This window comes from Gallus gallus, chromosome 1, assembly GCF_016699485.2.
Source record: "Gallus gallus isolate bGalGal1 chromosome 1, bGalGal1.mat.broiler.GRCg7b, whole genome shotgun sequence".
Lineage (NCBI taxonomy): Eukaryota > Metazoa > Chordata > Aves > Galliformes > Phasianidae > Gallus > Gallus gallus.
The window spans coordinates 194020730-194046400 of NC_052532.1; the positions used below are offsets into that span (position 1 = coordinate 194020730).

Below are 25671 nucleotides of genomic sequence, written 5' to 3' on the forward strand. Positions count from 1 at the left end.
GAAGCGGTGAACACATTGTCCCACCCTCTCGAGCTTCTGTCCTGAAGATGTGCTGGGGGTCTCTGGTGGTCATTGGATGAAGGCTCGTAGTCGCCCTCGCTGTGAATCTCCAACCTTTCGGTGGGGTTACCCCAAAAACTTGGCACAGGTGTTGTGCTGAGCTCAGGCGTCTGCTTTGATGTCGTATCTTCAACAGTAGGGCGTCAGTTGTTCTTTCTTACCTCTGTTTGATTGTCAGCTAGTTACCGTGGAGTCTGTATTCCGCCCTTCAGCTCAGGTGTGTGCAAACAGCTCGTCGTTCACCTGGTATCCTCTTCAGCTATGTGAAAAGGCACTTCTCGCAAAGAGAAGCCGTTCCCGTGATGCACTTTGCTGTTGTTTCCGTGCCAGACGGCGGCACCAAAAGCATCAGCAGCGCGAAAGCAGCGCCCGCAGTTTCCATGAGATGCATTGGCACGTTGCTGCCCTGCTGTCCATATGGAGGGGCAGTGCAGAGGTCAGGGCTCTCCCACGGCTGCCAGGGCTGTGGCTGCCAGGAGGAGCTCCCGGTCCGCAGTCTCCCCCATCCGTCCACGCTCCCCATTCTGGAGCACCGTGCCGGCAGCCCTTACCCTGTGAGCTCGCAGCCGTAGGTGCTGCTGTTCCCCTGGGAGCAGAGCTGGATGAAGGGGATGCCTTTGTTGCGGGTGATGTTGGTGACCCCGAAGTGCTCAAAGGGCGGGATGAAGACTTTGTCCTCAGCGGGGAAGGTGGTGAAGTTCTGCACGGGTGCACCATAGCAGGTCTCCACACAGAAGAAGGTGTCCGGGCCGTATTCTCTGGGGAGGTCCTTCTGCAGGGAGGAGGAGGTGAACTGACCACAGCCTTATCTCTAAATTGGAGAGTAGGGGGTTTCAAGGCTGGGTGATTTGGCGGATGAGGAATTGGACGGACGGTTGTGGTCAGAGGATGGCGGCGGTCGATGGCTCAGTGTTCAGGTGGGGGTGGTGTTGAGTGGTGTCCCCCAGGGCTCCGTCCTGGGAACGGTGATCTTCAATGAGCTCCATCAGTGACATCGATGATGGGATTGAGTGCACCCTCAGCAGTTGGCTGCTGACACCGAGCCGAGCGCTGCGGTTGACACAGCAGAAGTAAAGGACTGTCCCTCTACTCCATCATCATAAGGCTCCATTTGGAGTCTGGGTTCCAACACAGGAAAGACGTGGAGGTGTTGGAATGGGTGCAGAGGAGGTCATCGAGCTGCTGAGAGGGTTGGAGCAGCTCTCCCCTCAGCGAGGAAAGGCTGAGGGAGCTGGGGGTGTTCAGCCTGGAGAAGGGGAGGCTCTGTGGACACCTCACTGCAGCACTGCAGGGCTAATCAGAATGTACAGCATCTCATTGAGAGCATCGTCCAAACAGTCCCTGAGCACTGGCAGGCATGGAGCATCAACTCCTACCTCAGAAACCTGTCCCAGTGTGTGACCACCCTCGCGGCAGTGACGTTCTTCCAATTATCAAGTGACTCAGAAGGGAGCAACAGCAAGCCTTCCAACAAAGTGAACAGGAATTCGTTCACCCAACGCGCAGCTGACACTGCGTGCAGTGAGTGGTTGCAGTGGACACACAATGGGCTCACATTGGAAACCCTCGTTGTTCCAGGGAGCTTGGAAATGATCATGGACGGGATGAAGGCAGAGATTTTGGGATATCAGCAGAGGAGGAGGTGATGGGTGCCCATAGATGGGCTCGGGATGGAGGGGAGGACTTGGCCATGGACGCTATTGCACAGGTTATCCATGAATGTGAAACACACGCTGTAGTTCAGCACGTCAAGCAGGTGAAGACCCTTTGGTATGGAGGACGATGGCTGGCATATACATATGGGGAGGCCTGGAGGTGGATCATATCACACCCCACAAACTCACCATGGCGAACGCCACGTGCTTACAGTGATGGAGGAACCACTGATGGTGGTGAACTCGACTTCTTTTCTGCTTTTTTCCCAGTTCTCTCCCCCACCCCCATGCAGGGGGTAGTGAGCGAAGGGGCTGAGCTGCTGCGGGGTAACACCACAACCCCGTGGCTGCACTCCCTGGCACTGCACGGCCCCGACATTGAGGTGTGGGGTCCTGGGCTGCCCTCCATCCCCAGAGCTGTGATGGGAGCACTCAGGGCTTGGCTGAGGGCTTTACTTCCTTTTTTCTTTTGCCTTCAGCAAGAAGCAGTCTGGTCACAAGCAGTGTTGTTCTCCTTGGTGTCACTGTCAGTGTGTGATGGTTCCTGTGCCTTTCGCTTTCGCTTGTGAAAAAGGAAGGGGGACAGTGGGAAGGAGGTGGTGAAGGAAGGAGGAGGGGGTGCAGCAGGCAGGGGACGCAGTGGGGTGATCCTGAGCTGTGCCCACCTCCCCGTGCCCCCACGCTGTTGCTGAGCAGTGCAGCACAGAGCTGGGCACCTGCATCCTTCTGCACATGGAGCACGCCATTCTGGGCTTGGTGCTGCTGCTCAGCACCAGGACTGATGCATCGGCTGCCAGGAGCAAGAAAGGCCCCATAAAGGAGGTGGCGATGGACATGGCCCCCCACTCCTTTGATGACCAGTACCAGGGCTGCATCCACTTGATGGAGGCTGAGCTGCAGGAGCTGAACCGCACCGAGTTCGCCAACGAAATCTTTGCTGAGGGCTGGAGGAGCGCCACAGAGAAGTGGCAGCGCCAATGGGGTCGGGTCTCCAGCCCAATGGTGCTGCGACAGGATCAAGCCATAGCCGTGCTGGCGTATACAATGGAGGGAGAACTGTACCGTGTGTTCAACAACGCCACGCTCACGGCTGGGCGCTCCCGGCAGCACTACCTGAGCTCCTACCCCTTCAAGACACTGCATTTCCTACTGAGCAGAGCCCTGCACACCCTGCGGGAATCCCAAACCCAGCCATGCCACAACGTCTTCCGTGGCGTCAGGGGCACCCGATTCACTGCACAGCAAGGCACGGTGGTCCGCTTTGGCCAGTTCACCTCCTCCTCCCTCCGGACGAAGGTCGCTGAGTCTTTTGGCCAGGACACGTTCTTCTCGGTGGAGACCTGCTATGGTGTGCCCATCAAGGAATTCTCCACTTTCCCTGGTGAGGATGAAGTCCTCATCCCACCCTTCGAGCAATTCAGGGTCACCAACTCCACCTACACTGCGGGAAGAAGCTTCATCCAGCTCCGCTCCCACGGGAAGAGCAGCACCTACAACTGCGAGTTCGTGAAGGGTAAGGGCTGCAGTGCTCCAGAATGGGGAGCTTGGGTGGATCGGGGATACTGAGAACTGGAAGAATGGGGAGGCTGTGCAGGCTGTGCTTCTGGGGAGGTGGGGATCTCAGCCACCGGGGAGCCCAAGGGGGACTTGAGGCCAGGCCACACTCATGGCTGCAGCCCGGCAGCTCTGTGCAGGGGTTGCAGTGCAGTGGGGCCCTGTCTGTGCTGCGGCCCTGCAGCGCTCTCCATCTCTTTGCAGAGAAAAGGTGCAAGGGACGGCCATGCGCTTTCAGTGCAGGTAAGAGCAGCCCCCGGCCCCGCAGCCCCTGGCCCAGGCTGGGCACCACTTGCAGCACCCCGCTGCTATTAATGCCCATCCCCATCTCCCTCAGGCAGGAGCAGCCCCATGGAAGCCCCGCACCTCTGGGGGCTCCTCCTGGCAGCCGCAGCCCTGGCAGCCCTGGGAGAGCCCTGAGCCACCCACCGCACTGCTGCCATCCCTCGGAGATGGACACCTCTCCGTGACATTCCCATCAGATCCTGCTGGAGCTTTTCACCAAGGCTTGTGCCACTGCCGTCATGCCTGCTAAAGACTGAGGACATCTTTGCTTGCGGGTCCTGCCATGCTCCCCTCCACACTGAGGCCACCTCCAAGCACCAAGCTGTGCTGCATGACCAGACTGCCTTGTCCCCTCCCTGGAGCAGAGCCCGTGGGACCGGCATTGCAGGGCGCAGAGCAGCTCTCTCCCCAACCCCTCCTGCGGTCCCACTACTCCCCTTCCCCTGCACACCCGCGTGGCTTTGCAGAGCTCTAAGTTCCTCCAGCTCCCCATGCTCCCGATGGTCCCTGAGTTCCCCAGCAACAGAGAAGTTCCCTCCATGAGAGCCCAGCTGGCAGCCTGGACCCTCCTCGAGCTCACAGTTGTAGGTGCTGTTTTTCCATGAGGAGCGGAGATGGATGAGGATTTTCCTTTGTATTTTTTTGATGGTGACCTCGAAGGTCTCAAAGGGTTGGATGAGGACCATGTCCTCGTCAGGGTGGAAGGAGAAGTCTTTGACGGGGACAGCATAGCAGGGCTCCACTGAGAAGAAGGTGTCCTGGTCAAAAGACTCATTGGCCTTCTTCTGGAGGCTGGAGGAGGTGAACTGGACAACGTGGGCCATCTTGCCTTGTTGTGCTGGGAAGTGGGTGTTCTCAATAGAACAGTAGATGTGGTGGCATCGTTAGGCCTGGGATTCCCTCCAGGTCCGGCTCAGGAGGACGAGGAAGGTAAAAGCAGAACGGCCCTTTTGGTGCTCGGTGTGGGATCTGGAGGGCTGAAATAATGGCAGGTCTGATCAGAGCCTGTTGGAGCAGTCACAAGTCCTCATCCCACCCTTTGAGTTCACTGAGGTCGCCAACTTCACCTACAGCAAAAGCAGAACCCTCATCCACCTCTGCTCCCAGGAGTAGAACTGCTCCTGCAACTGTGAGCTCGTGAAGGGTAAGGGGTGCTGGTGAGGTGGGGGGCAACAGGGGTTGGGGCACAGCCCTGGGCAGCTCTGCGCTCCCTGCACTCTTCCAGCCACGGCTGGAGGGGATCGGGGTACAGATTGTGTGGCCCCATCCCCCTGACAGCATCATCACGGAGTCCTGGAACGATTTGGGTTGGAACAGACCGCAAAACCCGTCCATTTCCTACCCCTGCCGTGGGCTGGGTGCCCCCACCAGCTCAGGCTGCCCAGGGCCCCATCCATGATGTTTGGAACCTGCAGGGATGGGGCACCCATGGCTTCAGTAGGCACCCTAAGCCAGGGCCTCACCGCCCTCTGAGGGCATTATCCATATTCTTCTTGAGCTCCTGCAAACACAGTGCCGTGACCACTGCCCTGCAGACCCCTCTCCAAAGCAATCTCCTGTCTTCCCTTGAAGCTAGATGCAATAAAACTTCCTATGCAATAATCACGATCCCAGGGAAAGATAGCATTTCAGCTTTTTGTGTCATGCTCCGGAACTACTGCAGGCTTCGACACAGTGTGTGCCCCCACAGCAGTGTTTCAAACTTCCTTTGCACCCTCTGTGAGTTCAAACCAGCACAGAAAATGTGGACGTGTTCAGCAACACCAACAGCACCGCAGCACAGGGGTTAGGATGGGGACTTTCAGAGCAGAGGGCTCTCCTCTCCTCTCCTCTCCTCTCCTCTCCTCTCCTCTCCTCTCCTCTCCTCTCCTCTCCTCTCCTCTCCTCTCCTCTCCTCTCCTCTCCTCTCCTCTCCTCTCCTCTCCTCTCCTCTCCTCTCCTCTCCTCTCCTCTCCTCTCCTCTCCTCTCCTCTCCTCTCCTCTCCTCTCCTCTCCTCTCCTCTCCTCTCCTCTCCTCTCCTCTCCTCTCCCCTCCCCTCCCCTCCCCTCCCCTCCCCTCCCCTCCCCTCCCCTCCCCTCCCCTCCCCTCCCCTCCCCTCCCCTCCCCTCCCCTCCCCTCCCCTCCCCTCCCCTCCCCTCCCCTCCCCTTCCCTTCCCTTCCCTTCCCTTCCCTTCCCTTCCCTTCCCTTCCCTTCCCTTCCCTTCCCTTCCCTTCCCTTCCCTTCCCTTCCCTTCCCTTCCCTTCCCTTCCCTTCCCTTCCCTTCCCTTCCCTTCCCTTCCCTTCCCCACCACTGGGACAGTCACTTTCGCACTGATATCGAGCAGCCTTGGAGCCACTGTGTGGTGGCGTGACAGACAACAAATGTTTTGGGCTCAAAGCTCACTTCACGAGCCATGTTTGGAGATAAGACTCAAACTGACAACGGGCAATCATCCAGGGGGTGAGCGATGCGTGCCACCGTGCCCCAGCACTGCTGCTTATGACTGTACAGATAAGCAGAAGTGGACAAGCTGTCTTTGTCTTGGGGTAGATTGGAGGAGCCGACCACACACACCAAGAAAAGCAGCGACTGCATGTTTAAAGGCTCAACGTATACATTGCATTCCAGGAAAATGGGCTGCAATTCCGAGAAGCGGTGAACACATTGTCCCACCCTCTCGAGCTTCTGTCCTGAAGATGTGCTGGGGGTCTCTGGTGGTCATTGGATGAAGGCTCGTAGTCGCCCTCGCTGTGAATCTCCAACCTTTCGGTGGGGTTACCCCAAAAACTTGGCACAGGTGTTGTGCTGAGCTCAGGCATCTGCTTTGATGTCGCATCTTCAACAGTAGGGCGTCAGTTGTTCTTTCTTACCTCTGTCTGATTGTCAGCTAGTTACCGTGGACTCTGTATTCCGCCCTTCAGCTCAGGTGTGTGCAAACAGCTCGTCGTTCACCTGGTATCCTCTTCAGCTATGTGAAAAGGCACTTCTCGCAAAGAGAAGCCTTTCCCGTGATGCACTTTGCTGTTGTTTCCGTGCCAGACGGCGGCACCAAAAGCATCAGCAGCGCGAAAGCAGCGCCCGCAGTTTCCATGAGATGCATTGGCACGTTGCTGCCCTGCTGTCCATATGGAGGGGCAGTGCAGAGGTCAGGGCTCTCCCACGGCTGCCAGGGCTGTGGCTGCCAGGAGGAGCTCCCGGTCCGCAGTCTCCCCCATCCGTCCACGCTCCCCATTCTGGAGCACCGTGCCGGCAGCCCTTACCCTGTGAGCTCGCAGCTGTAGGTGCTGCTGTTCCCCTGGGAGCAGAGCTGGATGAAGGGGATGCCTTTGTTGCGGGTGATGTTGGTGACCCCGAAGTGCTCAAAGGGCGGGATGAAGACTTTGTCCTCAGCGGGGAAGGTGGTGAAGTTCTGCATGGGTGCACCATAGCAGGTCTCCACACAGAAGAAGGTGTCCGGGCCGTATTCTCTGGGGAGGTCCTTCTGCAGGGAGGAGGAGGTGAACTGACCACAGCCTTATCTCTAAATTGGACAGTAGGGGCTTTCAAGGCTGGGTGATTTGGAGGATGAGGAATTGGACGGACGGTTGTGGTCAGAGGATGGCGGCGGTCGATGGCGCAGTGTTCAGGTGGGGGTGGTGTTGAGTGGTGTCCCCCAGGGCTCCGTCCTGGGAACGGTGCTCTTCAATGAGCTCCATCAGTGACATCGATGATGGGATTGAGTGCACCCTCAGCAGTTGGCTGCTGACACCGAGCCGAGCGCTGCGGTTGACACAGCAGAAGTAAAGGACTGTCCCTCTACTCCATCATCATAAGGCTCCATTTGGAGTCTGGGTTCCCCAACACAGGAAAGACGTGGAGGTGTTGGAATGGGTGCAGAGGAGGTCATGGAGCTGCTGAGAGGGTTGGAGCAGCTCTCCCCTCAGCGAGGAAAGGCTGAGGGAGCTGGGGGTGTTCAGCCTGGAGAAGGGGAGGCTCCGTGGACACCTCACTGCAGCACTGCAGGGCTAATCAGAATGTACAGCATCTCATTGAGAGCATCGTCCAAACGGCCCCGGAGCACTGGCATCAACTCCTATCAACTCCTACCAGTGTGTGACGGTTCCTGTGCCTTTCGCTTTCGCTTGTGAAAAAGGAAGGGGGACAGTGAGCAGGAGGTGGTGAAGGAAGAAGGAGGGGGTGCAGCAGGCAGGGGACGCAGTGGGGTGATCCTGAGCTGTGCCCACCTCCCCGTGCCCCCGCGCTGTTGCTGAGCAGTGCTGCACAGAGCTGGACACCTGCATCCTTCTGCACATGGAGCACGCCATTCTGGGCTTGGTGCTGCTGCTCGGCACCTGGGCTGGTGCATCGGCTGCCAGGAGCAAGAAAGGCCCCATAAAGGAGGTGGCGATGGACATGGCCCCCCACTCCTTTGATGACCAGTACCAGGGCTGCATCCACTTGATGGAGGCTGAGCTGCAGGAGCTGAACCGCACCGAGTTCGCCAACGAAATCTTTGCTGAGGGCTGGAGGAGCGCCACAGAGAAGTGGCAGCGCCGATGGGGTCGGGTCTCCAGCCCAATGGTGCTGCGACAGGATCAAGCCATAGCCGTGCTGGCGTATACAATGGAGGGAGAACTGTACCGTGTGTTCAACAACGCCACGCTCACGGCTGGGCGCTCCCGGCAGCACTACCTGAGCTCCTACCCCTTCAAGACACTGCATTTCCTACTGAGCAGAGCCCTGCACACCCTGCGGGAATTCCAAACCCAGCCATGCTACAACGTCTGCCGTGGTGTGAACAACACCAGATTCACTGCACAGCAAGGCACGGTGGTCCGCTTTGGCCAGTTCACCTCCACCTCCCGCAAGGAGAAGGTCGCTGAGTCTTTTGGCCAGGACACGTTCTTCTCGGTGGAGACCTGCTATGGTGTGCCCATCAAGGAATTCTCCACTTTCCCTGGTGAGGATGAAGTCCTCATCCCACCCTTCGAGCAATTCAGGGTCACCAACTCCACCTACATTGCGGGAAGAAGCTTCATCCAGCTCCGCTCCCACGGGAAGAGCAGCACCTACAACTGCGAGTTCGTGAAGGGTAAGGGCTGCAGTGCTCCACAATGGGGAGCTTGGGTGGATCGGGGATACTGAGAACTGGAAGAATGGGGAGGCTGTGCAGGCTGTGCTCCTGGGGAGGTGGGGAGCTCAGCCAACGGGGAGCCCAAGGGGGACTTGAGGCCAGGCCACACTCATGGCTGCAGCCCGGCAGCTCTGTGCAGGGGTTGCAGTGCAGTGGGACACTGTCTGTGCTGCGGCCCTGCAGCGCTCTCCATCTCTTTGCAGAGAAAAGGTGCAAGGAGCGGCCATGCGCTTTCAGTGCAGATAAGAGCAGTCCCCGGCCCCGCAGCCCCTGGCCCAGGTTGGGCACCACTTGCAGCCCCCCACAGCCATTAATGCCCATCCCTGTTCTCCCCAGGCAGGAGCAGCCCCATGGAAGCCCCGCACCTCTGGGGGCTCCTCCTGGCAGCCGCAGCCCTGGCAGCCCTGGGAAAGCCCTGAGCTCTCCACCATCCCACCGCCGCCCCTCCATACGGACAGGAGGGCAGCAATGTGCCCTCATTGCATCTCACGGAACCTGCAGGCGCTGCTTTCCCTCTGCTGACGCTTTCGGTGCCGCTGTTGGACGTGGAACGGCAGCACAGAACCGCCCACAGCTCCGCCACAGTAATAAAAGCATTGCTTTCGTGGCTTTTATTTGCTGCGTCTCCCAGCCTGGCACACGCGGCTCACCGGGCGGTCACTTTAACGAAGCCCCTCTGCCCCCCCAGGAGCCCCACACACAGCAGCCAATGGGGCAGCCCTCGGCCCCACGCTGTTGGGCTCACACTCGTCACGAGTTCTGCCCGCTCTCAGCCCATTCCCCCCCCTTCGTTGCTGGGGTCGGCTCCGAAGGGGACCCATTGGAGCTTCCTGATATCCACGCCGGAGGGGCTGAGCGCCACACAGGTGAAGTTGGTGCTCAGGTCCTGGAAGCTGAAAGGGGTGAAATGCAGATCCCGGCGGAGGGTCGCCAAAGAACCGCACGTTTCCTCTCTGCGGGATGAAGGGATCCGTCAGCCCCGTGTGTGTGTCCCCCCTCCGTTGGGGGTGGTGATGGGGGGGGTGGTGGGGGGGTTGCGGTGGGGCTGAGCTACTCACCGCACCGCCCCTTCGCGCACGTTGGGCTGCAGCTGCTCCACGAAGGAGCCGTTTCCCAACCAGTAGAGCAGCGTCAGCTCCGGCAGAGCGCTCTCAGCCTCGCAGGAGACGCTCACGTTGCTGCCTGGGGGGGGTGTGGGGGGGAGATGGGCTCACGCCTTGACGGGGGGGGGAGTGGGGAGGGGGTGCAGCCGCAAAACACCCCCACTTCACCCACCGCACCCCCACGGGGATCCCCGCATCCCATCCGCCCCCCTCCAGCCCTCAGCCATTGCGGGGTGCAGCTGACATCCCCTCTTCTCCCCGCCCCCCCCCTCCATCAATGATGGGGGGATGGGGGGGGGGGGGGCTCCGAGCAGCCCCCCCCCCCCCCACTCGCGGTCACTCACCCATCTGGGGGGGCTGCGCCGGGGTACTCAGCCGGGTGATGCGGGGGGGCTGCAGGGCCATGGCTGCTGCGGGACGGGGCGGGGTGAGGGGGTTGGGGGGAGGGGAGGGGAGGGCCGGGAGCCGCCCCCAGACCCCACAGTTCCCCCCTTCCCCCCTCCCCATAACGCCCTCCCATTACCTGCGCTGCCGGAGGCGAAGGCGCAGCAGAGCAGTGGCAGCAGAAGGCGGCCGGGGGGCACTGCGGGCACAGACGGGGCTGAGCTCCGGGCTGCAGCCCCCCGAACCCCCCCCTTCCCACCCCCGTACCCCAAACCCCATCCCCGGAGCGCCGTGCCCGTACCGTCGGAGCGGGGACACGGAGCCATCGTGCGGCAGCGCTCGGGACGGCGCCGCTTTATGGGCAGGGAGCGGTGAGTCACCCAGCGGTGCTGCCCTTCCTTCTCCCTTTCCCGTAAAGCGGGGACGTCCCCACGGCCGGGACAGCGTCGGGAGCAGCGCCGACCCCCCCCAGGGGATGACAGAGAGGGGAACCCCCCGCTCTTCCTCCTCCTCTTCTTCCTCCTCCTCCTCCATCCCTCGGCCCGACGCGGCGTTAATTAACGGCGAGGTCCGCGGGAGCCCTCTGCGTTTGGAGACGTTTTATTTCGGATTGAGAGCGTTCCCAGCGGGGTCCAACCGCGGCTGCCATCCATCCCACGACCGCATCCTCCGCTTCGGGGCACGACACCAACGAAGCCCTTTCGCCCCTAAAAATGGGCACGATGGGGGGGGGGGGGAAGAGGGCCACGGTGGCACCGCTGTGACGCGGCCGCGTGGCTCCGTGGCACCGCTGCGCCACGTCCGTGCGCCGGGGTGGGGGGGGGGAAGGAGAACGGAGCTCCTCAGCCCCGCGGCTCCGTCCTCCCATCCGCTGCCGGAGAGCAAACCGTGCGTGGAGGTGCCCACGGGTGACCCCGCGGCTCCGTGTAGCGCTGAGCCCACCGCCCACGGCAGCACTCCCAGCACCGGGGCACGTAGAAAAGACGATGTACAAAAGGCCGTGGGGACGGAGTCGGCTCTTTCCTCCCCCTGCATCAAAGCCGGGTCCGTATGGGGGCAGCCCGGTGTCCACCCGTGGCCTTTTCCAAGCACGGAACAGCCCGGAGATGAGCCCCAATCCTTCCCAGAACCAACGGATGCTGAAGGACTGAGAGATCCACGACCCGAAGGCAGCGCCGCGCGGCCGCCGGGACCGTTCCGTTCTCATGGACGGACATAGAAAGTTTCCTTTCCGTGGTGTTGTTTTTAAATTACTCTTCATTAAAAGAACCGCTTTGTAAAAACCAGTCCGGGTCCCTGAAGGGCGGAGGGTTGAGTCTGTGCTGCTCTGCTCCCCCTACCCCACCCACACACCCCCCCCTACCCCAAAGGGTGGCCGAACCCCTCCGCTCTGGGGATGGACGGATGCGGCCGGCGCTGTGCTGTGCCCGTGGTGGGGACGAGGGGGGGTTTCCAGCCCTTATTCCAGGCCCAGGATGTAGTTGATGCCCTGCACCAGGCCGATGATAACGGGCTGCCAGGCCACCAGGTAGCGCAGCCAGTCCAGCAGCTGCCCATACATGACGTGAGGCCGCTCCCAGCTGCGTGCAAATGAGTGAAGGAGGCACAAACGTGGGGTTAAGTCGGTGGGTTTCACCTAAGCTCTGGGTCAGCAGGTGGGAAAACTGCCCAGCAATGCTACATGGATCTATTTGTGTCCCCCCCCACCCCTGGAAGCGCTCGAGGCCAGGGTGGATGGGGCTGTGAGCAACCCGGGCTGTGGGAGGTGTCCCTGCCTGGGATGGGTGAGCTTCAAGGTCCCTTCTAAGCCAAACCATTCTATCATTCTATTTTGCACACGAAGCCACTCAGCTGTGCAGCCTACCTGAGATTAACACACAGGGAGGGGCAGGAACTGGATGGCTGTTACGGTCCCTTCCAACCCAACCCACTTCAGGACTTGAGGGTTCTGTGCTTCTTGCTCCTATAGATGGGCTCCGTGGCTCCAGGATCAGAGCCCACGCCTCCATCCCAGCTCCTCCTGCACGGAGAAAGGATACGGGTTGCTGAACATCCTCTTGAGGTCCACCTTCTCTTTGCAGTACGGACACGTCTGCTTCTTCCCCACGATGCACCATCCACGGATGCAGAACTCGTGGAAGCTGGAGAGCAGCGTTAAGGGGAACCTCCTGGGAGGAACTGCACGCAGGACGTGGGAAGTGCCCGTGCTGGGTGAGGATGGCGGCGTTGCAAAACCTTTCCTAGAAGGCCGAGAGCCTTCCAGGCACAGAGAAAAGGGTTGAGGCTGCAGGAAGGGCTGCGAGACCCCGCTGAGCAGGCAGGGGAGGGCAGGAGCCAGCAGCGGGCCATGGCGAAACCCTGTGGGGGAAGATCTGCACGGCCTGACAGCACCTCTGCAAATCATGCATGCATCACACGCCCCGACTGCGACAGCTCACCAGTTCCTTTAATACTTCTCCTATGATCCCGTTGCTGAGTGCTGGCAGAGCAGCGAAGGGATTTGCCCAATGCAAACGAAACCCCAAGAAGTCACAGGAATGCGTGACGCAGACGTAACCAGAACCACGCGGTCTGGCTGTGGGGAAAGGCAAGGCTGGCTCCTCACCCACAGGGCAGCCAACACAAACCTACCCAAGCAGCCCCACGGGGTCCCCTCACCTCTGCCCCACTTCCTCCAGCAGCCACAAATTCAGCCCCACGGCACCCCATGGTTCCATTGGCCTTCTTGGCCACCAGAGCACAATCCCAAGCATCGTGCAGCACTCCAAGGCACCGGAGCAGCTGGGAAAGCACCTGGCTGCAAACAATGGGACAGCACATTCCCATTTCCACCCCCTGAGTCACAGCCAGGAGAAAAAAAAAAAAAAAAACCCAACTAATCAGCAGAGCTGAACAAAGCCAAAGCCACTTCCACTTTCGGAACTGACAGCACAGCTGCAGGTGGTGGAAACTCCACACGGGGCGGAGATGTTGTCCATTTCCATTTGCAACATCAGCAGAACAGCCCAGGATGCCAGGTTTTTTTTGAATGGGGAAAGCTGCAGGGCTCCTACAAGGCTGTGGAGGAGAAGGATACACGTGGTTGCAGGAGAGCCTGTAAGTGTTCTCGATGATCCCCTCCTCGTTGACGTCCACGAAGATCTGCTGCCCGCAGACGGCGCAGACGCTGTCGGAGAGGTGCTTGGTGGGCATCCCCGAGGCACTGTAGAACTGAGCAAGGACAGAGCACGGTGTTAGGGAGGGCTGGGGCAGCACCTGAGCTGCTGGGACTGAAAAACCTTTTGACAGATCCATCTGGGGGAGGACTACGGTAGTTCCCTGTCTGCCCGGAGCCGGGGAGCTCAGCACGGGGTGCAGTGCTCTGGATTTGGCCCCCCCAGAGCAGAGCACGGGGGAGGAGAACCATTCTCACCCTGCTGGCCATGCTCTGTGCCATGCACCCCATGGTTCCATTGGCCTTCTTGGCCACAAGGACACACTGCTGCCTCATGTCAGCCTGGGCTCAACCGCTGGCCAACCATTGGCCAACCAAGACTCCATTGGCCTTCTTGGCCACCAGGAAACACTACTGCCTTATGGTCAACTGTTGGCCAACTATTCACAAACAAGGACAGTGTTGGCCTTCTTGGTCACCAGGAAACACTGCCGCCTCATGGTCAGCCTGTGGTCAACCGTTGGCCAACCAGGACACAATTGGCCTTCTTGGCCACAAGGAAACACCACTGCCTTATGGTCAACTGTTGGCCAACCGTTCACCAGTGAGAACACCGTTGGCCTTCTTGGTCACCAGGACACACTGCTGCCCCATGGTCAGCCTGTGGTCAACCAGTGGTGAACCAAGACTCTGTTGGCCTTCTTGGCCTTCAGGTCATACTGCTGCCTCATGATCAACCGTTGGCCAACTGTTGGCCAATCAAGACTCCATTGGCCTTCTTGGCCACCAGGACACACTGCTGCCTCATGGTCAGGCTGTGGTCAACCCTTGTCCAACCAGGACAATATTGGCCTTCTAGGATACCAGGACACTGCTGCATCATGGTCAACCATTGGCCAACCCTTGGCCACCCAGGACACAATTGGCCTTCTTGGCCACCAGGACACATTGCTGCCTCATAGTCAGCCTGTGATCAACCGTTGGCCAACCAGGACTCCCTTGGCTTTCTTGGTCACAAGGACACTCTGCTGCCTCATGGTCAACCATTGGCCAACTGTTGACCAACCAAGACTCCACTGGCTTTCTTGGCCACTGGGAAACACTGCTGCCTCATGGTCAGCCTGCAGCCAATCGCTGGCCAACCAGGATACCATTGGCCTTCTTGGCCACAAGGACACACCACTGCCTTATGGTCAACTGTTGGCCAACCATTCACCAACGAGGACACTGCTGCCTCCTTGGCCACCAGGACACACTGCTACCTCACGGTCAGCCTGTGGTCAACCATTGGCCAACCAAGACTCTGTTGGCCTTCTTGGCCGTCTTGGCCTTCAGGCCATACTGCTGCCTCATGGTCAACCATTAGCCAACTGTTGGCCAACCAGGACTCCATTGGCCTTCTTGGCCACCAGGAAACACCACTGCCTTATAGTCAACTGTTGGCCAACCATTCACCAACAAGAACACCGTTGGCCTTCTTGGTCACCAGAACACACTGCTGCCTCATGGTCAGCCTGTGGTAAACTGTTGGCCAACCAAGACTCCATTGGCCTTCTTGGCCACCAGGACACTCTGCTAACTCATGGTCAGCCTGCAGCCAATCGCTGGCCAACCAGGTCACCATTGGCCTTCTTGCCCACCAGGACACACTGCTGCCCCATGGTCAGCCTGTGGTCAACCGTTGGCCAACCATTGGCCAACCAAGACTACATTGGCTTTCTTGGCCACCAGAAAACACTTCTACCTCATGGTCAGCCTGCCGCCAATCGCTGGCCAACCAGGACTCCATTGGCCTTCTTGGCCACAAGGACACATTGCTGCCTCATGGTCAGCCTGTGGTCAACCATTGGCCAACCAGGACACAATTGGCCTTCTTGGCCACAAGGAAACACCACTGCCTTATGGTCAACTGTTGGCCAACCATTCACCAACAAGAAGTCTTCTTGGTCACCCGGACACACTGCTGCCCCATGGTCAGCCTGTGGTCAACTGTTGGCCAACCATTGGCCAACCAAGACTCTATTGGCCTTCTTGACTTTCAGGTCATACTGCTGCCTCATGGTCAACCGTTGGCCAACCAGTGGCCAACCAAGACTCCATTGGCCTTCTTGGCCACCAGGAAACACTGCTGCCTCATGGTCAGCCTGCAGCCAATCGCTGGCCAACCAGGACATCATTGGCCTTCTTGGCCACAAGGAAACACCACTGCCTTATAGTCAACTGTTGGCCAACTGTTCACCAACGAGAACACCGTTGGCCTTCTTGGTCACCAGGACACACTGCTGCCCCATGGTCAGCCTGTGGTCAACCACTGGGAAACCAAGACTCTGTTGGCCTTCTTGGCCACCAGGACACACTGCTGCCTCACGGTCAGACTGTGGTCAACCCTTGAGTCCTACAAACAGAAGCTCCACCAAGCAGAGCAGTGAGCCTGTAGAGGAGCAGGAGAAGGATGCTAACTCATCAGAGCCCTAAGAACTCCTGCAAAGGAGGAATGTGATCCACCTCGCAGGTGCCCAAGTTCAGTTTTTGCTTTGTATTGTATTTTAGGCCACCACTGCAGGAACACAGGCCCTGTCTGCACCACGAGCTGCAGTGGGGACAGGCCACAGGGAATTGTGGCTACAGATAAAGAACTGATGCACCTAGGACACGGCCCGAAAAACACGACCACACTTCAGCACCAGAGATTTTAAAGGCTCGGGTGGATTTCGATGCACCTTCCCATCTTGGTGAGGAAGAAGTTCCTGCTGCAAGCAGCTTGACCCCAATTCCTGTTATCGGGGCAGTCCTCACTCACCCCGATGGTGGAGGCCATGTAGTCTGCACACATCTCTGCAAAGTCCCGCTCCAGGACCCCATAGTAAAGACCATAGAAGAGGAGAGAGATGCCAAAGTCCATCGCGTCTTCTGGTTTGATTCTACAACAAAAGACACCAAAAGCTTTGCTGCAGGGTTAGGGTTAGGCACATCCACTCCAAATAAGTCCTCACTTAACAGTTCCATGTCCCTGCTGGCTGCTGCCAGGTCTGCTCATTATTCAAGAAGGAATTGATGTCTCTGAAATGAAAGCTGGCTTGGGATAAGGCCCTCTGCTACCACCAGACCTGGGCTGGCTGCTTGCTGCAGCTTTATTGGAGGAGCAAAGAACATCCCACTGCTGCCCCCCAGGCTGGACAGGCATAGAGCAGGGGGGAGCTGCCAGCAGCTGGAAGCACAGCTCCCCATCAGCATCTCACCACGACCCCATCAATGAGGAGAGGACAGCCCAGAAGTCTCTTTGGTCTCCTGCCCCATTCAGCAGTTGGCTTTGACTCATTCCCCGTGGTTTGACACATCCCCCAGCACTTAGACCCAAAAGATTCACTCACCTGAATAATAAGTTCAGACCAAACAGTGTAAACATCACAGCCATGTACCCCACGATTCCAGTGGCGTAGCTCATCTTGTATATTAGCAGAAACCACTTATAAACCAGCCTGCAAAAATGCAAAACGAGACGCTTGACCGCTTCCCCCCAAATGAACAGAACCATTTTACTTCCCAAGTGAGGGATTTCAGCTCCCCATGGCATCACGGGTTGGAAATTAAGTCAGGCTACAGATCTGCCTCTGCCACGGCAGCCCACCGTCTTGGACTCCCAAAGCAGAAGTTTAAGACTGTGATTTGTGGCAAGGACTCCCTGCAGTGCTCACCCTGGGGCTGAGCTTTCCCCAGAGCTGTGTGCGCTCACCTGGGCGTTGTCTGCACCAGGGGTTTCCGAGTGGCCTTGAAGGTGACAAAAGCTGTGACTGCTGAGAAGAGCACCCAGATGACCAGGAACCGCCACCAGTAGAGTTTGATTGTGAAATACAGAGGCACTACCCACATCTGGAAGAGGGTGACCATCTGCAAGAACAGAGGAGAGGCGCGTTATGTTGGCTCGTGGCACCTGGGGCTCTTCTGGAGAACAGGAGGACAGGTTGGGTTTACATTTCACAGAGGGTGACAGGTATTGCCTGGGAACGTGGTAAGAAAGGCATGAGGTTCGTTTCCCTGCTCCAGGCACAGCCCTGGGCCCTTTCTGCATCTCCTTCAACACAGCACGTGAAATCAGCTCCATCTCTGGCCAGGTATTAAAGCACTACATTAAACCTCAGGCTGACACTTACATTGTAGGAGCGAGGGTGCCTCTGCTTCCACTGAACCAGCAGGAGCTGTGCCACCACCAGCGTGGCAATGAGGATGAGGACCATTTCGGCGTGCATGGCCTCGTGGCCGTGGTGCTTGGCGTGCATCAGCGCGTGTTCCACCCTGCAGCAAGAGGGAGGAGGCAGATAAAGAGCAGGAGGGCACAGAGCAGGCCAAGGGCACGGCAGGGCTGCCAGCACTGCTGGAAAAAGGGAGAAGGGCAGCTCTACAAGTTGCTCCACGGAGGCCATAGATCAGCCAGCCCACCCCAGCTAAGCTTGTACAACCCCAGCTCCGTGCAACCCGCAACAAGGGATGGCCACAGAGCGGTTCTCTGCTGACACCTGTGGTTTCCTGCATGCAGTGCTGCCTGGCCACAAGCCAGGGCAGAACAAGGGTGTGTAACAGCCTGAATCCACGGTCTTAAAGTCAAAAAGATGGTTCTGGTTAGGAAAAAAAATCCCAATCCAACACGCAAGGCCAATTCTCTGATCTTCAGGAACTGTCAAGAAGTTGATGATGAGAGCAGCTGAGCCCCAGTGGGCTTCTCAGTAAGTGTCTGCCTGAAGTTGGCTTGGCCAAGGAGAAGGTGGGATAAGCAGTGAGCACTCTGAAGGACAAACATCAGCACTGCCTTTTTAAAGTGGCTCCTGCTCCCCTCCAGCAAAAAGCACCACATGGGGAAGGCTGACGGTGTCCTCTGTGCACTCAGCTCTGCTCCCAGCACACACTCACCTCCATCTCTCTTCGGGGGACAGGTGCGAAAGGTCGACCTAAGGAGGCAAAGAAAGAACAAAGAGCAACGTTTGGAGCAGCAATGCCAGCCTCGAGGGTTGGCTGCTTTGCTGCCTTTATTTCCCTAAACACACGGGTGAGGCCGTGCCGTGTGAACGCTGCGTGCTGCAGGGGCTCCCATGCTGCTCACAGAAACTCGATGCCTGCAGGTAGCAGCAAATGGCAAAGCTCTTCTCTGAGACCACGGGGACGCTTCTGAAATACGAGGAGGAAACTTCTAAGGCCAGGAATTAAAAGGGGGGGGGACACCTCAGGCTCTGCTTTCCACCTTCCTCACGGGGCTTTCAACCTTTGCCTTAAAACCAAAGCGGCCTCCAGCACCAGGTCACCTCCCTGCACAGCTTTCTCAGCACTCAGAAGGGTGTGAGAAGCCCTGAGGGGACCCATAAGAAGTCACAGCAAGGACTCTGCTATCAGGCTCCGGCACCACACGTGCACGAGGGCACAGCTCCAACCTTTGTCCCCACGCTCCTGCTGTGTCCCCAGGGCTACGCCACGCAGCTCTGAGCTCAGGTGCTGCGCTTCCCTTCTGCTCCCTAATTGGCCTAATTGGCCCCGGGCAGGAAAAGGCACAGCCCACAGCGAGATGCCAACAGCAGCACTTCGTCCCCAAGCAACACCCACAGGAGATGTGGTCTCTGTAGTGCTGGGCAGGTGCAGGATGCAGATCCGTGAGATGCCAGAGCTCTCCTCTGAGCTTCCTGGCCTGCTGAAAGAGCACTGGGTCAGTGCTCTGCCTCTAACAAGCTGTGCCAGCCTGCTGTTAGCAGAGCAATCACTCTCAGGTTATGGATGCCCCATCCCTGGAGGCATTCAAGGTCAGGCTGGCTGTGGCTCTGGGCAGCCTGGTCTGGTGGTTGGTGACCCTGCACATAGCAGGGGGGTTGAAACTAGATCATCACTGTGGTCGTTTTCAACCCAGGCCATTCTAGGATTCTACGAGAAGGAACCAGATGGAAACAACATGCTCAACTCAAGTTGGACCTGACGATCCTCACGGATCCCTTCCAATTTAGGATGCTATGGGGTTCTAACTCCCCGCACACCAGAGGTTCTATGAAATCACAGCCTCCTGCAGGCATGTGTGGGCTCCTGATAGCCCCAATTCTGGCAAATCTCACCCCAAACCGACCCAGCACTCCCAAGACTCCAACCCAACCTCCACGGGACCCAGTTCAGTGCTTGGAACGGAGTGAAAACACCAGCAGCTAACCAACGCTATGACCCTGTGCTGTATGCAGCTGCTGGGCCAGCGTGGGTAACGCATCCTGGATGTGGAGCACAACAGTGTGACACCCTTCTGTGCAGTGCAGGTGGTGTTCCCCGGGGTTTGGAGCTCTGAGGGCCGTGGGTGCTCAGCTGGGGAGGCAGTGGGTTCAGGGAAAGTGCTGAGACACCAAGCAGGTGATGCTCTGGGAGCTCCGTGCTGCACTGTGCCCTAAAAGAAGCGACTGCAAACGGTGTCTTCAACAGCAGCACTGTGAGCTGTTTGCTCTGCGGCACCAAAGAGCTCCAAGGCTGCAGGACAGGGCGAGCACCCAACTCTGCTAGATGCAGGACAGGAATCTCCTTTCTGAGGACCACAGATCAGGGAAAGCAGCTCTGTGGAGAAGGACCCAGGGGCCAACAGGGTGACCATGAAGCAGCAGGGTGTCCTGGTGGCCAAGAGGGACAATGGTGTCCTGTTTGGCCAATGGTTGACCATGAGGCAGCAGTGTGTCCTGGTGACCAAGAAGGCCAATGGTGTTCTGGTTGGCCAACGGTTGGCCAACAGTTGACCAAAGGCTGACCATGAAGCAGCAGAGTGTCCTGGTGGCCAAGAAGGCCAGTGGTGTCCTGGTTGGCCAACGGTTGGCCAACAGTTGACCAAAGGCTGACCATGAGGCAGCAGAGTGTCCTGGTGGCCAAGAGGGCCAGTGGTGTCCTGGTTGGCCAACGGTTGGCCATGAGGCAGCAGTGTGTCCTGGTGGCCAAGAGGGCCAATGGTGTCCTGGTTGGCCAATGGTTGGCCAACAGTTGGCCAAAGGCTGACCATGAAGCAGCAGAGTGTCCTGGTGGCCAAGAAGGCCAATGGTGTCCTGGTTGGCCAATGGTTGGCCAACAGTTGGCCAAAGGCTGACCATGAAGCAGCAGAGTGTCCTGGTGGCCAAGAGGGCCAGTGGTGTCCTGGTTGGCCAACGGTTGACCATGAGGCAGCAGTGTGTCCTGGTGGCCAAGAGGGCCAAAGGTTCCAATGGTTGGCCAACGGTTGGCCAACAGTTGACCAAAGGCTGACCATAAAGCAGCAGAGTGTCCTGGTGGCCAAGAGGGCCAGTGGTGTCCTGGTTGGCCAACGGTTGGCCAACAGTTGGCCAAAGGCTGACCATGAGGCAGCAGAGTGTCCTGGTGGCCAAGAGGGCCAGTGGTGTCCTGGTTGGCCAAAGGCTGACCATGAAGCAGCAGAGTGTCCTGGTGGCCAAGAAGGCCAATGGTGTCCTGGTTGGCCAATGGTTGGCCAACAGTTGGCCAAAGGCTGACCATGAAGCAGCAGAGTGTCCTCGTGGCCAAGAAGGAGTCACACCTGGAGCACTGCGCCCAGTGCTGGGCTCCCCAGCTCCAGACAGACGGGGAACTGCTGGGGAGAGCCCAGTAAGTGTGAGGAGATGCGGGGGGCCTGGAGCAGCTCCTGATGGGGACAGGCTGAGCGCCCCAGGGTTGAGCACCGTGGGAAGAGAAGGATGGGAGGGGATGTGATGGATGCTGGTCAATATCTACATGGCAGGAGCCAGGAGGACAGGGCTGGGCTCTGTTCAGCAGCACTCAGTGCCTCCTGCCTTTGCACTAAACCACGTTTCTCAGCGCCACATCCACACAGTTTGTGAAAGCCTCCAGGGACAGAGCTGCCCCCATTGCCCTGGGCAGTGCGTGGCTGCTCTTAGGAAGAAGAAGGCATCCAAAAACACCCACCCTGACCCTCCATGACACAAGCTGAGACCCCCCCCCATTCACCCTCTTGATCTGCTCAGCACACAGAGAACCCCCACAGCTCAACACAACCCCCACAGCCCACCACAGCCCACCATAGCCCCCATAGCCCACCACAGCCCCCACAGCCCACCGCATCCCCCACAGCCTACTGCAGCCCAGCACAGCCCACCGCAGCCCACCGCATGCCCCACAGCCCACCGCATGCCCCACAGCCCAGCACAGCACAACCCCCACATCCCACCACAGCCCCCACAGCCCACCGCATCCTCCACAGCCCACCGCATCCTCCACAGCCTACTGCAGCCCAGCACAGCCCCCACAGCCCACCACATCCCCCACAGCCCAAAGCAGCCCCCACAGCCCAGCACAGCCCCCACAGCCCAACGCAGCCCCCCCCAGACCGCGGCCCCAAGGTAACCCCGGGACCCCCCCAGACCCCTCCAGGGCCACCCCACAGCCGCCGGCCCTCAGCGTCCCCCTCAGTCCTCCCACCCCACGGGCCCCCATAGGCCCCGTGACCCTCTCAGGCCCTCCCAGCCCCTCCGAACCCCCACCTCCTCCGCCTCGCGCTCTCCGGGGCCGCCAACCTCCACCTCCAGCACGGCCGCCATCTTGCTGCCCCCCCCCCCCCCCCCCCCCCCCCCCCCCCCGCCACCACACTCCCGCCAGCTCCTTCCGCCGCCCTCCTCCAATCACCGCCCACCTCGCTGCGCTTCCGTCCAATCGCTGCGCTCGGCGCTCGGGCGGCGGCCAATCAGCGGCGAGAAGGGGCGGGCCGGCTGTCAGAAGCGCCGCTTCCCGCTGTCAAAATCGGGGACCGTCGCTCATTTCCGCTGTCAGAGAGCGGCTCACGGCCGTGCCGGCAGCGCGGGGCCCTCACGTTTCTCCATAGGGAACGCGCACGGCGGACGGTCCCTTCCCCGAGAGGTGGTGACGCGGCGCTGCCGGAGGACTCCACATCCCATCGTGCACCGCGGCAGGGCCTGAGGGGAAGGCTCGGTTCTGGGCGGAAACCGGAACCGGAAGCTGGCCGTCGTGTCCAATGGGAGGGCCCGAGCGGAAACAGGAAGCGGGAGGGGGGCGGGGTCGGAGGGGGCTGCGCCTGGGGCGGGGGCGGAACCGGAAGTGAGTCACGGGGTCAGAGGTGAAGGGTCAAGAGTCGAGCAGTTTAGGCGGGAGATTCAGGTGGGAGCGGCGCGGAGCGGCCTGGAGGGTTCTGGGGGCGGAGGGGGCCCTGTGTGAGGCTTGGGGTGTGCAGGATATGGGGTGCAGCGAGTCGGCACGGCTGTGGGGCGCTGGAGGCCGAGTGGGGCTGGGGTTGGAATGGGGGAGGTGTGTGGGGTGCGAGTGGGGGACGTGGCGGGGGGCTGCGTGTGGAACTGGGGTGTGTGGGGTGGGCCTGAGGAGCCACGGGGTGGGAATGAGGGGTGTTTGGGATGGAATGGGGTCGGGGGGTGGAAGTGGGGGGCTATGGGGCTTTGCTGGGGGGCTGAGCGGGGCTGCGTGTGGGGGCTGTGGGACGGGGATGGGGCGCACTGAGTGTTGAACGGGGCTGGGAGGCAGCGGGAGGGCTGGGATCCTAATGGTGCTTGGGGAGGGGGGCACAGCTCCCACCCACCGCTGCCTTTTCCCTTCCAGCCCCACACACCGACCCTGCAGGACGGGCTCAGATGGCTCCGGTGAAGATCAGCCACGTCGTGTCCTTCTCCTCCCAGGTCTGCGCCTTCAGGGTGGGGTTGGAGGCGCGGAGCTCTCCGTGTGTCACTGCCTCCCTGGCTGCAGCCGTGAGGGGCGTGGAGCTGAGCAGCACTGTGGCTGTTTTCCCCTCCTGCAGGACCCCCGGTACCCGGTGGAGAACCTCCTGTGCCCCGATGGCCGCCGGCCCTGGCTCAGCTGCCCCCAGGAGCGCAGCCGGCAGCTGAAGGTGGAGCTGCAGCTGGAGAGAGCCGTCCCCATCGGCTACATCGACGTCGGTATGAGGATGGGAGGGGGCTCAGGCTGTGGGGTGGGGGTGAGCATCCTCTTCTTGTGCCCTTTGTAGGGGCTGCGGTGAAGGCTTGGTGCTCGCGGTGGGTAGGGATTGCACAGCGGATGTGCTCCGAGCCCCCCGGGAGGAGCAGCTGGTGCTCCTCAAGGCCTGAATTTTGTTCCTTGGGTCTTCGTTTAGGGAACTGGGGCTGTGCCTTCCTGCAGATCGAGGTGGGTCGCTCCTCGTGGCCGCTCGATCGCCCCTACCTCACCCTGGTGCCCAGCGTCGCGCTGATGACGCCGGCCGACTCCAAGCTGGACCGCAACCGCTGCGGCGTCCGCATGTTTAAAGAAGGTAAAGGCAAACCCATCCGCTCCACGAGGCCGAGCGGAGAGGTTGTGTGGGGCTGCCCCATAGCCCTGTGCCCTCCCCCCCCCCCCCCAACGACCCCACAGCAGACTTCCTGGTGCTGGCAGCGGGACAGAAGTGGGACCGCCTGCGGCTCACCTGCAGCCAACCCTTCCGTCACCGCGGGCAGTTCGGGCTCTGCTTCATCCGCGTGAGAACACCACTGGACCCCGAGCTGTGCCTCCCTGCAGTGGTAGGTTAATGTGGGGACACAGCTCCTTTTCCAGCCCCGCAGCAGTGGGGAGTGTGGAGCAGACGTCGGGATGTTGCCTCATCTTATAGGAGAATGCTGAGCTCAAAGGCAGCCCCCAGCTCTCCGGCCCTGCCTCCTCGTGCCAGATTCCCTCTGCAGAAGCACGCCTGTGAGTAGCCCTGGGGTTGGGGTCGGTGTGTGGGGCTGTGGGATGGATGTGGGGTGTGTGGGGTGAGCCTGGGGGTCCGCTCTGCCCGCTCTAAGTAAACATTTGCAGGGGTCTGGGCTGGCTCTGAGCTTCCTGGGCACGTCTCTCCCTGTATGGGAGGTGTCCCCCAGCCCTGGGGGGGTACAGAGCAGTGGGACCAACAGCTGTCTGCCCCCAGGAGCTCGCGGGAGGAGGAGCAGCTGAAGAGCAGCCTGCAGCAGCTGGAGCCCAGCGCTGCGTGCCGTGCCTGGAGCCCGGCACACCTCAGCCGCCCGGCACGCATGGTGCTGTCGGCAGCTCAGAGCCGTGCCGTGAGACCCCCACCACGAGGCAGTGGCGGTGCCCCGCGGAGCAGCACGGAGCAGGGACAGCCTGCAGCACGGGGTGAGTGAGGGGCTCAGCGCTGTGCCTTCCCCCAGCTATCCCACTGAGAGCTCGGGTGTGGATCTGGAGGGATCCTGTGGTCCTGGCTCTGCTGTTGGTGAAGGTTCACCTGGGCAGGGCAGGACGTGCCGTGAGAAAACAGTGGCGGTGATGTATGAATGAAGGGTCTTTTCTTGCTCTCCTGCAGGGGCAGCACTGGAAGTCCCAGCAGCCCCCAAACGCGCCCGCAGGCAGCCAGGCAGCAGGCAGAGAGCTCGCAGAGCTGTGGGCAGGTAATGGATCTCTGTGTCACTCTGCTTCTCCCACCCTCGCTCTGATTTTGCTGCTCTGAGTCTTTCAGAGCTGCTCCCTTCCCCGCACGCGGTGCGTTCGGGATCCAGCAGCTCCCTCTCCTGCTTCCTCACCCCACAACCTCTCCTCCCAGCTCCCTGCAGCCTCTCTCCATGAATCCTGGGCCAGGAGGGAGTGCCACAACGCACGGCCACAACGCGAGCGGAGGGGAGAGCAGCGGTGGGGAGATGGCTCTGTGCCCTATTTGCTCAGGTGGGTGCTCGGAGAGGTGGGCACGAGGCATGGGGCAGCAATGGGGGCTCAGCCCCATGCTCTGGCACGTCCCTTTTCCCCCCTCCATCCCCACAGGTTCCTTCAGCACAGCGCTGCTCCCTGCTCACGCCTCCCGTTGCGGCGAGGAAGACTCCGACCCCGAGGTGGAGCTGCTTTCCTCTGCTAGCAGCCCGGTGCCGTGCCCCATCTGCGGGCTCTGCTTCACTGCAGCAGAGGTGGAGAGGCACTGCAGCACCTGTGGGGAGTGAGGGACCCCCCCCCTTCCTCCCCCTCAGCAATGATCTGCAGAGAGAGACTCAGCCCCACCGCGCTATGGGGCAGGGACCGGGCATTCTCCGGTTTGTGGTGCTCATCCCATCAGCCCCACGTGGCGTGAGCCCACCGCAGGCACAGGAGAGGACTGAAGGAAGAAGCCACGTCGCTGCTGGTCCCGTGTGCACCACTGAGCAGAGTGAACTGGACCAGTAAGTGTGAGCATCCCGACTTACAGGTGGAGGGGTCACCTCCCCTCCCAGTGACACAGCGTGGGGTGTGGGGGACGTGGGGCTGACGGTGGCCCCCGTGTGTGAAGTTTTAGGGTTGGCAGCAGCTCCTGGAGGTGGGAGGTGCTGGGGGGTGAGGAATAAAACGAAGGAGAGACAAAGAGAACTGCTGTGGGTGCGGCGGTGCCTGGAGGGGATGGGGTGGGCACAGGGCAGAGGAGGACGGGGAGGAGGAAGATTG

The 25671-nt window shown here is 60.0% G+C and overlaps 6 protein-coding genes across 22 annotated transcripts; 3 read left to right on the forward strand and 3 right to left on the reverse strand.

Moving 5' to 3' along the window:
• The first annotated feature begins 1255 nt into the window (after positions 1–1255).
• LOC121109081 (erythroblast NAD--arginine ADP-ribosyltransferase) lies at positions 1256–5173 on the forward strand. Of its 2 annotated transcripts, XM_040706710.2 has the most exons (3): positions 1256–3228; positions 3474–3512; positions 3607–5173. In XM_040706710.2, exons 1-3 carry the CDS (start codon positions 2448–2450, stop codon positions 3687–3689), a joined length of 903 nt encoding a protein of 300 aa, XP_040562644.1. In that variant the 5' UTR covers positions 1256–2447; the 3' UTR covers positions 3690–5173. The 2 variants fall into 2 exon arrangements, with proteins under 2 accessions (XP_040562644.1, XP_040562647.1); XM_040706713.2 differs by lacking the exon at positions 3474–3512.
• A 2499-nt stretch (positions 5174–7672) lies between these two features.
• On the forward strand, positions 7673–9263 carry ART1L2 (ADP-ribosyltransferase 1 like 2). Of its 2 annotated transcripts, NM_001033646.2 has the most exon segments (3): positions 7673–8607; positions 8853–8925; positions 8927–9263. In NM_001033646.2, coding segments are annotated over 3 exon segments (891 nt in total). In that variant the 5' UTR covers positions 7673–7826; the 3' UTR covers positions 8964–9263.
• IL18BP (interleukin 18 binding protein) lies at positions 9246–10467 on the reverse strand. Of its 4 annotated transcripts, none has more exons than XM_015280901.4 (5): positions 10438–10467; positions 10276–10335; positions 10097–10159; positions 9708–9831; positions 9246–9602 (listed from the first exon to the last, which is right to left on the reverse strand). In XM_015280901.4, the coding sequence occupies exons 1-5, from the start codon at positions 10460–10462 to the stop codon at positions 9419–9421; spliced, it is 456 nt and encodes a 151-aa protein (XP_015136387.3). In that variant the 5' UTR covers positions 10463–10467; the 3' UTR covers positions 9246–9418. The 4 variants fall into 4 exon arrangements, with proteins under 4 accessions (XP_015136387.3, XP_015136386.3, XP_015136388.2 ...); XM_015280900.4 differs by having other exon boundaries at positions 10097–10162; XM_015280902.4 differs by lacking the exon at positions 10276–10335.
• Positions 10468–10720: 253 nt separating this feature from the next.
• Positions 10721–22250, reverse strand: RNF175 (ring finger protein 175). Of its 6 annotated transcripts, none has more exons than XM_015280899.4 (9): positions 21926–22250; positions 18196–18233; positions 17442–17583; positions 17024–17178; positions 16662–16769; positions 16091–16211; positions 13213–13346; positions 12176–12277; positions 10721–11716 (listed from the first exon to the last, which is right to left on the reverse strand). In XM_015280899.4, exons 3-9 carry the CDS (start codon positions 17565–17567, stop codon positions 11596–11598), a joined length of 867 nt encoding a protein of 288 aa, XP_015136385.1. In that variant the 5' UTR covers positions 17568–17583; positions 18196–18233; positions 21926–22250; the 3' UTR covers positions 10721–11595. The 6 variants fall into 6 exon arrangements, with proteins under 6 accessions (XP_015136385.1, XP_040562710.1, XP_040562707.1 ...); XM_040706776.2 differs by having other exon boundaries at positions 17442–17659; XM_040706773.2 differs by having other exon boundaries at positions 17442–17662.
• LOC124417692 lies at positions 18240–21296 on the reverse strand. Its single transcript, XM_046911882.1, has 2 exons — positions 18545–21296; positions 18240–18450 (listed from the first exon to the last, which is right to left on the reverse strand). Exon 1 carries the CDS (start codon positions 20773–20775, stop codon positions 19843–19845), a length of 933 nt encoding a protein of 310 aa, XP_046767838.1. The 5' UTR covers positions 20776–21296; the 3' UTR covers positions 18240–18450; positions 18545–19842.
• XNDC1N (Xrcc1 N-terminal domain containing 1) lies at positions 22058–25596 on the forward strand. Of its 7 annotated transcripts, none has more exons than XM_040706715.2 (10): positions 22058–22407; positions 22861–22937; positions 23057–23195; positions 23390–23545; positions 23647–23792; positions 23882–23961; positions 24179–24384; positions 24572–24656; positions 24809–24927; positions 25024–25596. In XM_040706715.2, exons 2-10 carry the CDS (start codon positions 22893–22895, stop codon positions 25194–25196), a joined length of 1149 nt encoding a protein of 382 aa, XP_040562649.1. In that variant the 5' UTR covers positions 22058–22407; positions 22861–22892; the 3' UTR covers positions 25197–25596. The 7 variants fall into 7 exon arrangements, with proteins under 7 accessions (XP_040562649.1, XP_040562657.1, XP_040562661.1 ...); XM_040706723.2 differs by having other exon boundaries at positions 23650–23792; XM_040706727.2 differs by having other exon boundaries at positions 23668–23792.
• The last annotated feature ends 75 nt before the right edge of the window (positions 25597–25671 follow it).